At 37.7% G+C, this 15,394-nt stretch overlaps 1 protein-coding gene across 8 annotated transcripts in view; it reads left to right on the top strand.

The window, feature by feature from the left end:
* Nucleotides 1-1,942: 1,942 nt before the first annotated feature.
* The window catches only part of TDRD15 (tudor domain containing 15), a 105,466-nt gene continuing 92,014 nt past the window's right edge, over nt 1,943-15,394 (top strand). For 5 of the 8 annotated variants that reach the window (XM_054701335.1, XM_054701334.1, XM_054701333.1 and 2 more), the window contains exons 1-4: nt 2,315-2,415; nt 2,923-3,031; nt 5,656-5,747; nt 8,909-15,122. In XM_054701335.1, the coding sequence (XP_054557310.1) occupies nt 8,912-15,122 (6,211 nt within the window). In that variant the 5' untranslated portion in view covers nt 2,315-2,415; nt 2,923-3,031; nt 5,656-5,747; nt 8,909-8,911. Of the gene's footprint in view, nt 2,012-2,314; nt 2,416-2,922; nt 3,032-5,655; nt 5,748-8,908; nt 15,123-15,394 lie in introns of those variants that run through there. The other 3 variants (XM_054701336.1, XM_037528449.2, XM_037528451.2) reach the window with 3 other exon arrangements.

Here is a 15,394-nt window from a genome sequence, read left to right as displayed (position 1 = left end):
GGAGAATGCCAAGGCAAAGGATATGAAAGCAATTGTAAGGCTTCAGCCTAATGCAGTTTTCAAATTTTCTCAATTCATACTTGGACCACAAATGTATGACAGTGTCTGCTCTCACATGTCCTTGTTAACACTTGATGTTATTGAATAAAAAAAGGTTTAATTACATCTCAAGTAGAATGATTCTCTCACTTCCCTCAGGAAGTGGGAGAATCTGAACACACATGTCTGGGCATTGGGGGTGATTCATGCTGCCTCCTGGTGGCATTTAAAAAACCAACAAGACAGAAATGACAGTCAAACCAAAGAGACAGAACAAGTCAGCAAGTGTTAATTTATTTAGGGCTAACATTCTAGAGGGTGGGTGGTAAAACAGAATATTTAGGATATTGGAGATATGGGAACTAGAGGAAGGCTTTTCTTACAAGTACAGCTTGTGGCATCACCCACAAAGTGCATTTGGAGATGACTTAGTAAACTGAACGATCGTAAAAGAACATGAATGTCTAAACTGCAGACAGTGAGGTGGGATCACATGTAGCTTCCTTAAAGGAGGGCATGGGGACTACAACATTGTACAATTTAGTATTGATTTCTCCATCTAGAGGTAAAGACAATGAGACAGAAAAAGATTAAGAAACGTGCCCAGTGTCATAGTCTAGGGTAATCGTTCACTGAGAAGAAGACTGTTAACAGTAGTTATTCACTCTGCACTTTAAATTGCTTTGGTGAAGCAGGTTGATTTTGACTTTGGTATTCGTGTGTGCAAACCATTGTGTTCCTTACTAGGGTCAGAGGAGGAAAGGAAAAGGAAAAGAGCTGAAAAGACAAAGGATACATTTCCCCTAAAAGGAGTTATGAATCCACTGCTGTTTTCTAAATTTCCTCCCTCTGCTCTGCTCCCCTGTTGCTGGGTAACCTCATCTACTGCCAGGACTCAAATACCACCTCCTCAGTAATGCATTTGCTCATTCAACCTTCCATTTCAAGATTCACTGATGAATCCCTATGAAACCTGATATTGTGGGAGATACAGATATTATATAAACATGTAACAAATGTGTTTACATATTATAGCAGGAACAAAGTTTAGGTTACAATGAAAAAACAATAATAAAATTATTTGCTCTCATATCCTTAATGTTCTTATCGCTAATGAGTGAGTTATAAAGTGAGGACTTGACTTGATTCTTTAATCTTTATTTTTTAGTGCTAAAATTAGAGACTTCCTGGCTTGAAAAAGTATTTTCAAATAGAATTGTCTACTGTCTGAGCTTTTGGGAAGTTTAACAAAAAGGCTTTATCAAAAAATTACCAAATTAAATATTATTCTTACCTTAAATATGCTTACTTAACAGATATGCTCAGAAAATATATTCTTAATTTTAACAAACCTTTCAAAAGCTGTTTTTCTTTTTTCATTAAGGTATAACATACACAAAGTGCATTCATCCTAAGTGTATCTATCAATGACCTTTTAAAATGAAGACTGTGGTAGCAAAGAATTGTTTAATAAACATCTTTATTTTGTAATGTGTCAGGCGTCAAAGATCTGGTGAATTCAATGTCTGAAAAATGTCTGTAAGCAACCTAAGTGAAAGTGAATTGTCAAAGTGAATTCTCATTTTCAGATCATTTAGCTAAACCTGACTGATTCTGTCAGAACAAGTCTGACTTTATTTTTCATTTCAAATCAACATGTTAGCAAGCATCTCTATGATAACCATCTTATTTCTGAATTCTAAGATCGATTGCAAAATAATGAAAGAGCCCTTGCCGCAAGTTTGTAGTCTGAATGAAATAAAGCACCTCTGCTTTGAAAGCCACCTGCCTCCATTTTTGGGTTTGCTCTAATAAAGGAGCGCAAATACCACGCACACAGCCAGGCATCTGCTCAACAAAGGCCATCACTTTCACTGATCTGCGAGGTCACTGGGTCTCCTGGGTTTCCTTCCACCTTGGGCAGGTCACAGGATGGGTCTGTCAGTAGTGTCTGCAACCCCAGCACAACCAGGTAAGTGGGCTGTCCCCACCTCAGTGCCAGCATCAGGCAGGTGCACACCTGACACCCCAGTAGGCCCTCCCAGAGCGCCCAGCGCCATCCTCCCCTAAACCTTACCCCACGTCCCACCCCACACGAGGCTTTAATCAGGCCGGGCCTGCAGGTTTAATCAGCGGATCCACCTTCAGCTTGGCGCGCAGGCCGGGCACAGCCGAGCTTTGGGCGGCAAAACTGGGCGCACCTGGTGCGCGGGCCCGGCGTCCACACTCTGCGCATGCGCCGCCGGAAATCCAAGCGGCGCGACCAGGCCCCGCGGGCCGCCGGCCATCTTGAGCTGAGGCCTGCGTGGAGCCCGCGGAAGAACCGTCAGCCGACCGCGCCGGGGCGTCTCTGTAACTCGGAATCTGCTCTGGACGGTATTGCTCTCAGGGGCGTCCGCCCCACCCCCTTTTATCGCTGGAACCATTGTTGTTTCAGAAGTGGGCGCCAGCCCTTGGTGATGGGGTCCCCTCAGCCATGGCTTGGGGCGTCCTACCCGCCCCTAATGGCGTTTGACCCTGGGTCGCCCCTTGGGTGCCGGTACCGCGACCTGGACATGTGGGGTTCACAGAGAGGGGGTCCTCCGGGGTGGGTTCAGTGAGGACGGAGACTGTTACTGGGTTCTTTTTAATTTAATTTTTTTTTTTTTTTTTTTGGTGGAGTTCAAAAGACAGTCGCAGTAGGAAAGTGCCTATTCCGACATTTATTTTAGTCTTAACTGTAATGTTTTAACACACTTTCAAAAATAACTTACTTTTTGGAATTAAAGCTAAACACAAGCCCTGCATTTGCAGCCTTTCCTAAACAGAAGATAAAGTTAACTCCCCTTCCCTTTTCCTTAATTTAGCTGTTAAACGCGACTCTTCCACACCATCTCTTCGTAGGCAAACGCATTCGTCTGTATGTGGGGTGCCTTGTTGGTTCACTGGACCCGTCGCTCTGACACTCCCGGCCCCAACTTAACAGGAGTCCTAGACCTACTCGTCAGAGCTAGTAAGTGTGAATGTTACATAGACATGCTGTTTTTTAGTCATAATTAAGAGACTGCAAGAAAGGCTTTATGATTTAGTCTGCTGTCCACTGGTAAATATTTAGGTTGTGGGGGGAGGGTGTGTGTGTGTGAGTGTGTAGGTCTCAGCTTTACTGAAGCATAACTGAAGTACAAACTCCCCACAAAGGGAACAGTTGGCTGACACTTGAAACATATATACACCCATGAAATTATTATAAGAAGTGAGTAGTTTATTGACACTTGACACCCATCAAAACAATTTTCATTATACAGCACACAACCATTGTGTATGTATGTATATGTGTGTGTGTATGTATATACACATGATTATTTAGATTTGGATAGTTCAGACATTTATCAAAAATGAGTGTGCACTTGCAATTATGGATTATATGATCTGTCACACATGTAAGAGATGTCTCAATAAGTCATATTTTGAAAAACTACATCATAAAACCAAATAGAAGCTCTTTTTACATCAAGCAGCAAATTGTAAGAGCTTTTTTCTGATCATTCCAAAAGGGATAGTTAATTGAGAGAGAAATTTCAAATAGAAGTGATGAAAAAAATGAGTGAAGCTAGCTTGTCTCTTTAAGGAAAACTGACAGTTGTTGTCAGTGATAAAATTAAAGTTTTAAAGCCCAGAATAGAAAGCTGGAGAAGTAATGTCCGCCACTGCCAGCTTGATGACTTCCCAATATTTCAGAGTTTTCTGACAAGGCTTCAGACCATGTCTAGGCATACTTCTGGCTGCTTTTTTTTTTTTTGCTTGTTTTTTTTAAAGATTTTATTTATTTATTTATACGAGCACTGGGTATAGTCAGAAGGGCAGGAGGGTGAGAGAATTCACCAGCGCAGAGAACAGAATAGGCAGACTGACGAAGTACACTGCTGAGGGGAGCAGCGGGCACCCCATGTGGGACCCTCGCCCATTGTCTGGGGATCGAACAGGCTCTTCAGAGACTGTGGGCAGCTTCGCAACCCAGCACTCAACCGCTGCGCCCCCAGGAGGCCCTGGCTGGGTTTTTAATACAACTCCCTGGTGTTGCTTTCAAGCACACTCCCACTGTATTAGATTGAGCCTGAGAAGGGTGGAGCGGGGAGCCTTGCCATTCTGTGCTTTGTAGTCTTTAGTTGTGCAGCTGTCTACCTGGCTCACCCCAGCAGTTTCACATGATCTCCCACAGTTAGATCCACACTAAGCAACACTACAACCACCGCCCCTCCCGCCCTATCATGGGAGCACAGGTTTGAATTGTGCAGTTTCTGCCTTGGCCACTTTTTCCAGGTGCCTCCCACCTTGCTGGCTACCCTTGTTGGTGGAGTTGCATTTTCTCAGGGTTCCTTCTGTTGCTAATGGTCAGCACTGAACCCTGAGATCAGGAGGTGCTCTAGTTTTGCCCTACATCATGGGATCCTCTCAGTCTATTGCCCCTCTGGAACACTTTAGATTATTCTCCTGTGAGCAGAACAGGGAACCCCCTTTTAACACCAATTTACCTCCAAAACTTTAAAAGTAATCTTTTGGTTTTCATTTTCGTGGAATATCTTTTTTCATCCCTTCACTTTAATTGTGTGTCCTTATATCTGAATTGATTCTCTTACAGGCAGCATATAGCTGTTTCCTTGTTTTATTTTTAAAAATCTGTTCAGCCACTCTCTTGTTTGGAGAATTTAGTTCTTTTTAATTTAAAGGAATTATTTATATGTATTTACTATGCTTTGTTAATTGATTTCTGACTGTTTTGTAATTCCTCCCTTCCTTTTTATTTGTAGTTTGATGACTTTTTTTATTGGTATGCTTAGAATCTCTTTTTCTTTGGTGTATTTATGATAGTCTTTTACTTTGGTTACCATGAAATTTAAACAGAATAAATTATAATTTACAATAGTCCATTTTAAATGGATAATAATTTAGATGTGAATGCATTTTAAAACACTACATTTTTACTCCCTCTCCCTGCATACAACTTATGTTTTTGATGCTAACATTTGCAACTTTTTATCTTATATATTCCTTAACTAATAATTGATTATTTATAGTACTTTGTTTTTTAAACTTTATACTAACATTCTTAGTAAATACATCTTTACCGTTTATTTACTTTTACTAGTGAGATTTGCTTTTACTGGTGAGAATCAGAAATTTAGTGTAGGAAAGGGCTTTCTTACCAATTTTAATAGTGTTTGTAGATTGAATTTCGCACAAACCTTAGAACTCTGATGCTGTGAATTTTTCATTTTAATTCAGAAGTTTGTGACTTTTATTGATTCTCTGTGTATCTGATCCTCTATAGTTATGGAGCTATTGAATGTCTCTGAGTGTGTTTATCTCAATACCAAACAAAAAATAATGTAAATTATATAATGAGAGCTTCTATAAAACCAGAATTAATCAGTATTAATCAGAATGGCTTTATCATTTTCACTTACTAACTTTATAACAAGTTGTATAAATTTATGAAATTATTATCATGGCATTTTTGAATTCTATTGTAGATATTTTATGTTTTCTATTTTTTTCAACTTATGTGGTTTATGAGATTCCTGTTGTCAGAAAATGGCTTGTAAAACCCTAATTTGATTCAGCCCTCTCACTTTTCAGATTTAGAATCTGATTCTAAGAAAAAACAGGTCCCTAAATTTCACACAATTGATTGAATCTCAAGTAAAACTCACGTTTCCTGTGTGTACAGAGTAAGTACTTTCTATGAATATAGTAATTGTAAGAAATATATTGAGTAAAGGCAGTTGGATCTGAAACATCCTGATTTAAATGAAAATTTTAATATAATTACCTATTGTATAAAATGATTGTTTTTTCCCTTTAGTTTTCTCTGAATTATAACACTCTGATCTCCAAATATGCAAGGTTAGGAGTTTTATCTGATATTGGGAACTTCCTTTATCATCCTATTGAGTAAGCATTGGAGAGACAGGTGAAGGAAGCTAATTGACATCCACAGAAAGGTTATTCTATCTACCTGCTTAAAAGTCTTTTTCATAGTGAGGCCCTTTGGTGAGCATCATGGGACTTGCACATTTCTTTTATGTGTCAGTTTTTAGAGGCTCATCCACATTCCTCTTCTTCAGATTTCTTTGTAATAAATCCTACAGTCTTGCTCCTTTAGAATAGCTAATCATCCGGAAGAAATGGTTAGCTATTGTCCATTAATATATATTGATTCTTAACTCAAGCAATTTTTTTCTTCATGTAAAGTTGATGTACCAGTAGGTTTATCAGTTGCAGATATTTCCGTTCTTAGATAAGGCTGTCTTTGGATTGGTGTGTAATGCCTCAGTGGTCTATTTCTAGATGTTACTGCCATTAGGTAAGATTAGCATTAGATGAGAGCAGTGTGCAAAGTAGGCTCAGGTTTGTTCTTGTGCTGTGAAAGTCCCCTAAGGCCCATTGTATGGATTGAGGAAGGAATAGCTTTGTGGAGGAGTAGGTTTCTGGTAGTTTGAGTGGCCTGATCATGCCACTTCCTTCTGTCTGTAGACTTTCTCTGGCTTATATGCTTATGTATACTCCATACACCGTCTTCATAGGGCCATATCTGCTTTTATACACCTAAAAAGAGTGTTGTGGTTCCTGAACGATTATTTATTCCCTTTCCCATTTACCCATGTTAGTGGGCACATGTTCTTTCGGGTGATCCCCAAGAATGTTTTTGGTATATTCAGAACATGATTTCTTTCTTAAGAGTTCCTGGTCTTCACTTTGTGTAAGGAATTGTGGTCTGTAAAGTGACTAAAGTCTGGGAATTGGATGAAGCCAATGACTTTAAATAATGGTGTCATAAGGACCTGTTTTTCCCTGAAGTTTTTTGGTTTATTCTAATGAAAGTCTTTAGTGTTTTAACACAGATTTTATTCTTAGATTCCAGGATCAACTAAGCATAGCCTAGGATCGCAGTAGATTAGATCATGCAGATTACTGCACAAAATTAGTTACCGAGGTGGAAATAAAAAGCATAGTCAGTACCCAGATGTCATCTTCAGTCTTTTCTTTCTGTAGCTTTTTAATGCCCTGTTTGGGTTTGTGGACTTGAATTTTATGTCTTAGAAAAGACTTATGTCCTGTTATTTTATCTTGCTGAGATAACATTTATACCTTTGTAAGACTTTCTACTCTGATCTTTATACTCTTACATCATTTTATCCGCTTTCTCTGAGTTTTGGGGTATTTTCTAACAATTCTCTACTCTACTTGTCTTTATTTGTAGTGACTTTCCCTATTGCAGTTTTAAATTCACCATATGTGTATAGTTCTATCTACTTTTAATCATTGCCTCATAGTGACTATTTAGTCATATAAAAATGCATTATTTTCTTTGACTGTTTTGAAAACAGGAGACAGATTTTTGAAAGCAATTCTTTGCTGTTTCCTTCAATACATTCATTCCTTGCTTTCTTTTAAGTGGTTCTCTCATAATTTTAGGCCCTGTTTGTATAATCCTCACAGAAAAAAAATTGAGGGCCTCCCCTGGTGGCGCAGCAGTTGAGCGCTGGGCTGCGAAACTGCCCGCAGCCTCTGTAGCGCTGGTTCGATCCCCAACCACAGGCGAGGGTCCCACATGGCGCGACAGACCTCTCTTGCCACATCCACTGCTCCCCTCAGCAGTGTATTTCGTCAGTCTGCCTGTTCTGTTTCCCACTCTGGTGAATTCTCTCACGTTGCCGCGCTTCTGACTGTACCCAGTGCTTATATAAATAAATAAATAAATATTAAAAAGAAAAAAAATTGATACCTGCCAACTATTAACTCATAGTCAAGTAGGAGTTGAGCTATGTCATATCACAGTAGATATTGTTGAGTGAATTTGCATAATACTTTATACTTTTTGAATTTTTCCCTTATTTTTTTAATTTATTTTAAAAGATTTATTTATTTATACAAGCACTGGGGTACAGGCCAGAGGCACAGCAGGGTGAGAGAATTCACCAGAGACAGAGCAGGGAGCAGAACAGGCAGACGGACGAAAGCACTGCTGAGGGGAGCAGCAGGCATGACATGTGGCAATCTCCCTGGCTGGCCGGGAATCAAACCAGTGTTGCAGAGGCTGCGGTAGCTTCACAGTGCTGCACTAAACCTGCTGCGCCACCTGGGAGGCCCTCCCTTATTTTTAAAATCCCAACTAGAGTAACTTAGCTTGAGTCATAGTTATAGTAGAGAGCTTTGCCTTTATGCTAAAGATTACTTCCTCTTCCCACCACAGTTTTGGTAACCAGTTATGCCATCGACAAGGTCCACATGTATTTAATCTACCTCAGAGTCTTTCATGTTTGCCTTTCCTTTGTGTGGTGTTCAGGACCTAACCTGATTAAAGAAGAATCCTGGAGTTGTGTAGTGACAGGGTCCAGATATTGCTAATTGACATAGACTGGGGAGAACAGTGTGTCCCCTGTTGATTCACCATTTGCACTTGTTTCTAGCATTCCCTTTGAGTTTTGGGTTGTCAGAAGGAGTCTGCATGAGGGAAAGTAGTTTTCTCACAGTGGGAGAAAGACTTTAGTGGACTTTGTTTGGCTTCTTCCTTCTATTATATCACATCTCTCCACCCAATATCTAGTAGAAATTTGTTGGTTTCTGGAAAATTAAGATTTTACTTTGTTTTCCAGTGACTCTATATTATTTCCCTATTTTTTTGTCATCTCTTGATTACGTCAGTAGAATTTTGGAAGTGTGGAAGGCACTGAGCAGTTTAAATGCCATCTTGTCCAGTGTATATAATTTTTCCAGCATGTTAAATTTGTTAAATATTGGTGCAGAATTATTTTTCAAGTTTATATTTACATATTTAATTTTCATAATTGTCCAGAAGCTAATAAGTATTTGTTATTTGTTTTTTTAGAAAATGGAGTCTGTGTCTCCGTTACAAACATTTTTAGGTATGGATCTAACAATATCACGTATAGAATGTTTCCCTGAGGACATTCTGGTGAAATTTCAAGGCAGAAGTAATACTGAATGTGAGTTTGACTATCACATATTGCAGAGGGAAATACAGCATATTCCCAAAGTAAAAAATAATGTAGACATTGATGATTTTTGTTTGGTAGAAGAAAGAGCATCTGGAGAATGGGAGAGAGGAAGAGTTGTGGAAAAGAAAAATGAACTCTATACTGTGCTCCTCATAGATAGTGGAGAAGAACGAAGAGTTGATAGCACACAGGTTGCTTCAGCCTGTGGCAACTTATTTGAGCTGCCACCACGGATGGTATTTGGTATTTTTACCAACATACTGCCAGTTGGGGAAAAATGGTCCCCTAAGGCTTTGAATTATTTCAAGTCTTTAGTAGGACTGCAAGTGAAAGGTTATGCACAAGCTATTTTGCCTCTTCAGATGATTCTTCTTGAAGTGCCCAAAATTATATCCCAGGTTCTTGAATTACAGTTAGGAAGACTTATTGATGGGGATTCATTTTATCTTATTGTGGAAATGTTAAAAGAATTCCCGCAACAAAAGCCGGATTTATTACAGCATGGAAGACCTGAATTGTCATTAAATAATAAAGACACTTTACTTGATATTCAACACATTCTGGATAATTTGCAGCCATCATTGTCAGTAGGTCATATTGGAAGTGTAAAAGTATCATCTGCATTGAGCCCAAGTAAATTCTATTGTCAGTTAACTAAATGGATCCCAGAGTTAGAAAACTTGACAGTGCACATGACTTTGCATTATGATAGTCTCAGTCAAGAAAGTAGTCCCATGTGTGATAATTTCGGATTACTGTGTGTTGCCAAAAGGAGAAATGGACAGTGGCACAGAGGAATTCTTCAGCAGCTGTTGCCCAATAATCAAGTGAAAATTTGGTTTATGGATTATGGCAGTAGTGAGGCTATCCCCTCAATTTATGTAAAGAAACTTAAGCAGGATTTTATGTCAGTACCGTTATTTTCATTTCCATGTTCCCTGACATATTTACATAGTCCAGATAGAGATGCAAGAAAATCCCAACTGAATGTATTCAAACGAGCTTTGTTAGGACAGATTGTTTTAGCACACATTGATTGGTTCAGTAAGGATGAGCATTTGTATTATGTGACATTACAAACTCAAGAGTCTATAATTAATTCGAGGTGTCAGAAAACTGTGGGCACACCAGTACTTTGTCCAGTGTCTGATTTAAAAATTTCTAATTGGCTAAAAGAGACTAGTGCTTTTGATATGAACAGCTTTGCAGCCCAGAGTTTTATTGGAAATATTGATTCTCTAAATAAAAAAGATACTTTGAAAGTAGGTTTTCCTATTAAAACTGTAGAAATGGAGGTAGAGGCCACCTACATAGCTTTTGTAGCATATGTCTTAAACCCATCCAATTTCTGGGTACGCACTAATGAACATCAAAATGAATTTCAAGTTATAATGAAAAATATAAACAAATTTTATGACTTGTGTGAAAATGATGACCTGATCCTAAGAAATCCGGAACCTGGGTTGTTTTGTTGTGCTAGGTACAGCAAGGACAGATGTTTTTACAGAGCTGTCATTACTGAAATTAATAGTTATAAGATTAATGTGTACTTTCTGGATTATGGAAATACTGATTCCATACCGTTTTTCGATGTAAAAATTTTGCTTCCAGAGTTTTGTGGATTGCCTGCCTTAGCCATGTGCTGTTCACTTGCACATGTATTTCCTGTTGATGATTTATGGGTAAAGGCTGCAATTGATTATTTTAAAAAAATTGTCTTGAACAAAGAAATTTTGCTTCAAGTTATAGCAAAAAAAGACGACAAGTACACTGTAAATATTCAGAATATTGAAGCCTCTGAAAATATTGATGTTGTCTCTCTTATGTTACAAGCTGGGTATGCAGAATATTGGGAAGTAGAACCAGAATCTGTAAGTGAATATTCAATGTTAAATTTAAAATCTAAAGACAAAGACAATATTAAGGAAGTCACGTCTGCTTTTCTTGAAGTACCTAAATCTAAAATGTACCATTCAAATAAGCTGAAAGAAAGTAACTTAACTTTGTTAAAATCTTCAGCTGTCAATTTCTCAGATTTAAAAAATCCTTTCATCTTGTCTGTGGGACATGAGTCACCATGGCCTTACAAAGAATATTTTTTTAAACCAGGAACAGTCATTGACATTAAGTGTTCTTCTTCTTGTGGCCCAGGTGACTTTTCATGTCAGCTCCAGTGTAAGTTAGAAGATCTAAAATTACTAATGGAACAAATTCAGAATTATTATAGCTTACATCCTGATCCTTTTCAGATTGGGCAGGTTGCTTGTATTGCTAAGTATTCCAAAGACGGGAAGTGGTATAGAGCTGCTATTTTGACTCAAATATCAATAAAGGAAGTTGACATAGTATTTGTTGATTATGGTTACCAGGAAAGAGTTTTAATTAAAGATCTTTGTGCTATTAACCCACGTTTTCTTTTCTTAGAAGCCCAAGCTTTCAGATGTAGTCTTAACCATGTAGTTGATCCAATTAGTCGTAAATTACTCAAGTGGACAAAAGAGGCTTGTAGAGACTTTGGGAACTTTGTTACTTCATCTAGAGGGTTATTGACTTGTGTTATCCACGCCTTAGTTCTTATAAACCCAAACTATCTCTGTAATCTAGTGGATTTACAATCTCCATCTACTAGTGCAGAAGAATTTCTCATTAATCATGGATCTGCACAGTACAGCACATTGTCAAAGCCATTCCCATCTTCAATTCATCTTTACAGTTACTATTATTCTTCCTTTAACATAAAAATTGGAAGTGAGGAAGAAATATATATATCTCACATATATAGTCCCAAAAAGTTTTATTGCCAGCTTAGCAGAAATAATAAAGACCTAGAGATGATAGAATCAAAAATTTCAGAGATTAATAACCTCAAGAATTATAGAAAATGTAATTCTAGTAATATGAGACTGTGCCTATCCAAGTATATGGAGGATGGTCTCTCTTACAGAGGTTTAGCAGTACCAACAGATTCACTCTCTGACTTTCTAGTCTATTTTGTGGACTTTGGAAACAAGCAGTTAGTGGAAGAAAGTATGCTGAGGCCTATTTCAGATCAGTTTCCAGAGTTGCTCCTTACACCTATGCAAGCTATTAAGTGTTTTTTGTCAGATCTTAGAGATGTAGATATTCCAGCAGAAATCAGTAGCTGGTTTGAAGATAATTACTTGGGTAAACCATTAAGGGCCATAATATTATCCAGGGAGTCGGATGGCCAGCTTGGAGTAGAATTGTATGATGGATATCAACATATAAATCAGAAAATTAAAATGTTGCTCCATGCTTATAGAAAAAAGCACTGCAGCCAAACACACTGTGTAGAAAAAGGTGATAAAGTAAATGAGAACAGGAGACATACTCTTTCTTTGAAAGGCAAAGTAGAAAATAGCCATCAGCATAATAGTCTAGTAGCATATTCTGAAAGCAAAATAGATCAATTAATGAATTCCAAAAGTGTATATGCCAGGCTTTTGAAACCATCAGTTTGTTATAAAATTGAACCTGTGCTGAAAAACAAAGTGAAGATGTCTTTGAATGATGGAATTAAAAATAAGTGTGTTAAGATTGTCTCTGGATCTGCACATATTCTTGGTGAACATGATGTGGGCCAGAATTCAGAAAAGGTTGTTTCACAGTCTTTTATCAAAGAATTTAATCAAGCAGCCTCAAGAAACCTGCATAACCTTACAAGACCACAGATTAAAGACCTTCCTCAACCCAAAATTTATTTGAATGCCAAAGTTAAAGGGTATGTTTCTAATATCAGTAATCCAGCAAGTTTCCATATTCAACTTGCTGAAAATGAAAATGTAATCATCAGACTTGCAGATGCTCTAAATGATAGAAGAGCAAATACAATGGAGAGAAAATTAGTTAAACCCATGGTGGGAGATCTTGTTGTTGCAGAATACTCTGGCGATAATGCCATCTACAGAGCAGTTATTAAGAAAATCTTTCCAGAAAATTCTTTTGAAGTGGAATTTATTGACTATGGTAACTCTGCTGTAGTACACATATCTAAAATTTATGAATTTAAGAGGGAGTTCTTGACTGTTCCTCAGCTGGGAATCCATTCTTTTCTTAGTGGAGTCAAATGGAATGAGCCTGATGAAATATGGGACAGCAAAACTGTGGATTATTTTGCATCAAAAGTAAGTAACAGAGCTGTTTCTTGTGAATTTTTGAAAAAACATGAACAAAAATGGGAAGTCAACATAATCTGTGATGAAAAGTATGTCATCAGTGAACTGTTGAAATGGACAGCATGTTCAAAACTACAGAAAACAGTTTTGCAAAGACCTCATGTTGTCTCTCAAAAGGTGAGCTATGGTGAGGAGAGCGAAGTGAAGAAAGGGGGAACCAGTGAACATGGAGGTTCTGTGATCCCTCAGCCATCCAGCCAACACCTGGTTACGATTCCTCTTGAAGCCTTAAAACCTGGACAACTTGAAAAGGCTGAAATACTTTATGTTTCAAAAAGTGGGACATTTTACGTGAAGTTAGATAAAAATAAGACAGTTCTATCAGATTTAACAATATTAATTTCTAGAGAAGTGAAAAAATCCTCTTTTATATCTATGAACAATATTGAGAAAGGCTTAGAGTGCTTGGCAAAATCTAAGAAAACTTTCAAGTGGTATCGATCAAAAGTAGAGAGAAAGTGTGTTGATGAGAAAGTGCTTGTTTTTTTGGTTGATCGTGGTAGGTATGAAATAGTGCCTTTAAATCATACCAAGGTGCTTAGTAATGAAATCAGAAATATTCCAAGACAGGCCGTGCCTTGTAAGTGGATTTGGCTTGAAAATTTTAGGAACATGTCATTTGACTCCATTGTGTGTTTATTTGCTCATTTGGAAATAAATATCCTTTTCCTGAAATACTTAGACACTGCCTGGGAAGTAGAAATTTTGCTAGATGGCTTGTTGCTTTTAGAATATTTAAATACAGTCCTTGTAAAAGAAAACAAACTCAGACCTTCAGAAACTATTTTCAACCTGGAATCTAAGGCTTCAGTGTCATCCTGTACAATAAGGTCATTTACTTGGGCACAGCTCCATAGTGGCGGGCAGTACTCTGGCATTGCCACTGCTGTTTCTGATCCATCCAACTTCTGTGTTCAGTTAGAAGATTTCTTTGACACAATGAAATCTCTTTTTATGTTGCTTTCTGATCTGCCAGAAGATTTGCAGACAGTGCCCCAAGAACACATAATTCCAGGTTCTAGTTGTTTGTTCAAATATGAAATAGAAGATCAGTGGAACAGAGTAGAAATTTCTAAAGTCTCTAATCAGTCTTTAGTTCTTGTATTCATTGACTATGGATTTTCTGTTTACATACCTTATTCCGATATAAAACATCTTAAAGTTGTTCCTGAGGAGCTTTTGAATTTGCCAAGGCTAAGTTATCCGTGTAGCTTATATGGTATCTCACCTGTCAAAGGGGAGCATTGGAATGAAGAAGCAAAATCTGTCTTTCAAGATTTCCTAAGTAAACCAGGCTTAGTTTTTCAGTTCAGGAAACATAGTTTTGAAACAAAAATGAAAGTAGATGTCATTCATGAGAAAAACAGTGTGGCAGATATATTAGTTTCATCTGGTCTTGCACTGTATTCTGAAGATTCAGAACATATTGATGCATTTTCTGCTGGATCTACTAAAACCCAATATAAATCACAGAGTCAGCCTGTTTGTCCATTGTTACATCAAAATGGTTACAAAAGAGAGAATATAAATTATTTATGCCCCGAAAAACAAAAACTGAAAAAGCAGAAGTCTGTAAAGAGGAAAGATGTCTATAAGAAACTCTTAAGAAAAAACCGTATTAGGAAAAGATTATTACATTCCAGAAATTTAACTCTCAGAAAGATTGATAGTGAAAAACAAGATCCCCAACGCACCATTACATTTGGTACATACGCAGCAGCTTCATTTTGGGAATCACCTACTGGCTTGAAGAGCTCCAGTTGCCTCGAAAACATTTTTCAGAAACTACCAACTGAAGGGATGCAGGAGAATAACACAGTGAACCCCAGAACAGCGGGGCAAGCATCACACGTGAATGACAAGACTGTGTCAGAAGAACACTTGAAAGGTAAGTGGCCATTTTAAAAAAGTAGATTCTAGTTTTGATTCTTTAAGTTTGTTATTATGTGCTAAAATTACCCAAATTGAACATGTGATATTATAAGAAAGTTATTAGAAAATCTGAATAGAGGGATAAACTGACAGTGATCACTGGAATTATATGGTGATGCTTTACTTACTACCTATTTTGAAAGGTGACGTTTGAGAATATAGTGGAAGTAGATGATTTTAACCAGATATTCATGCATTTCCTCTAGGACCTAGTTCCTCTACTACCTA

Source organism: Talpa occidentalis, unplaced genomic scaffold, assembly GCF_014898055.3.
Source record: "Talpa occidentalis isolate TD23 unplaced genomic scaffold, MPIMG_talOcc4v2.1 talOcc4.5, whole genome shotgun sequence".
Lineage (NCBI taxonomy): Eukaryota > Metazoa > Chordata > Mammalia > Eulipotyphla > Talpidae > Talpa > Talpa occidentalis.
Note: the sequence above shows the minus strand (reverse complement) of the source record. Positions and strands in the feature narration are given on the sequence as shown.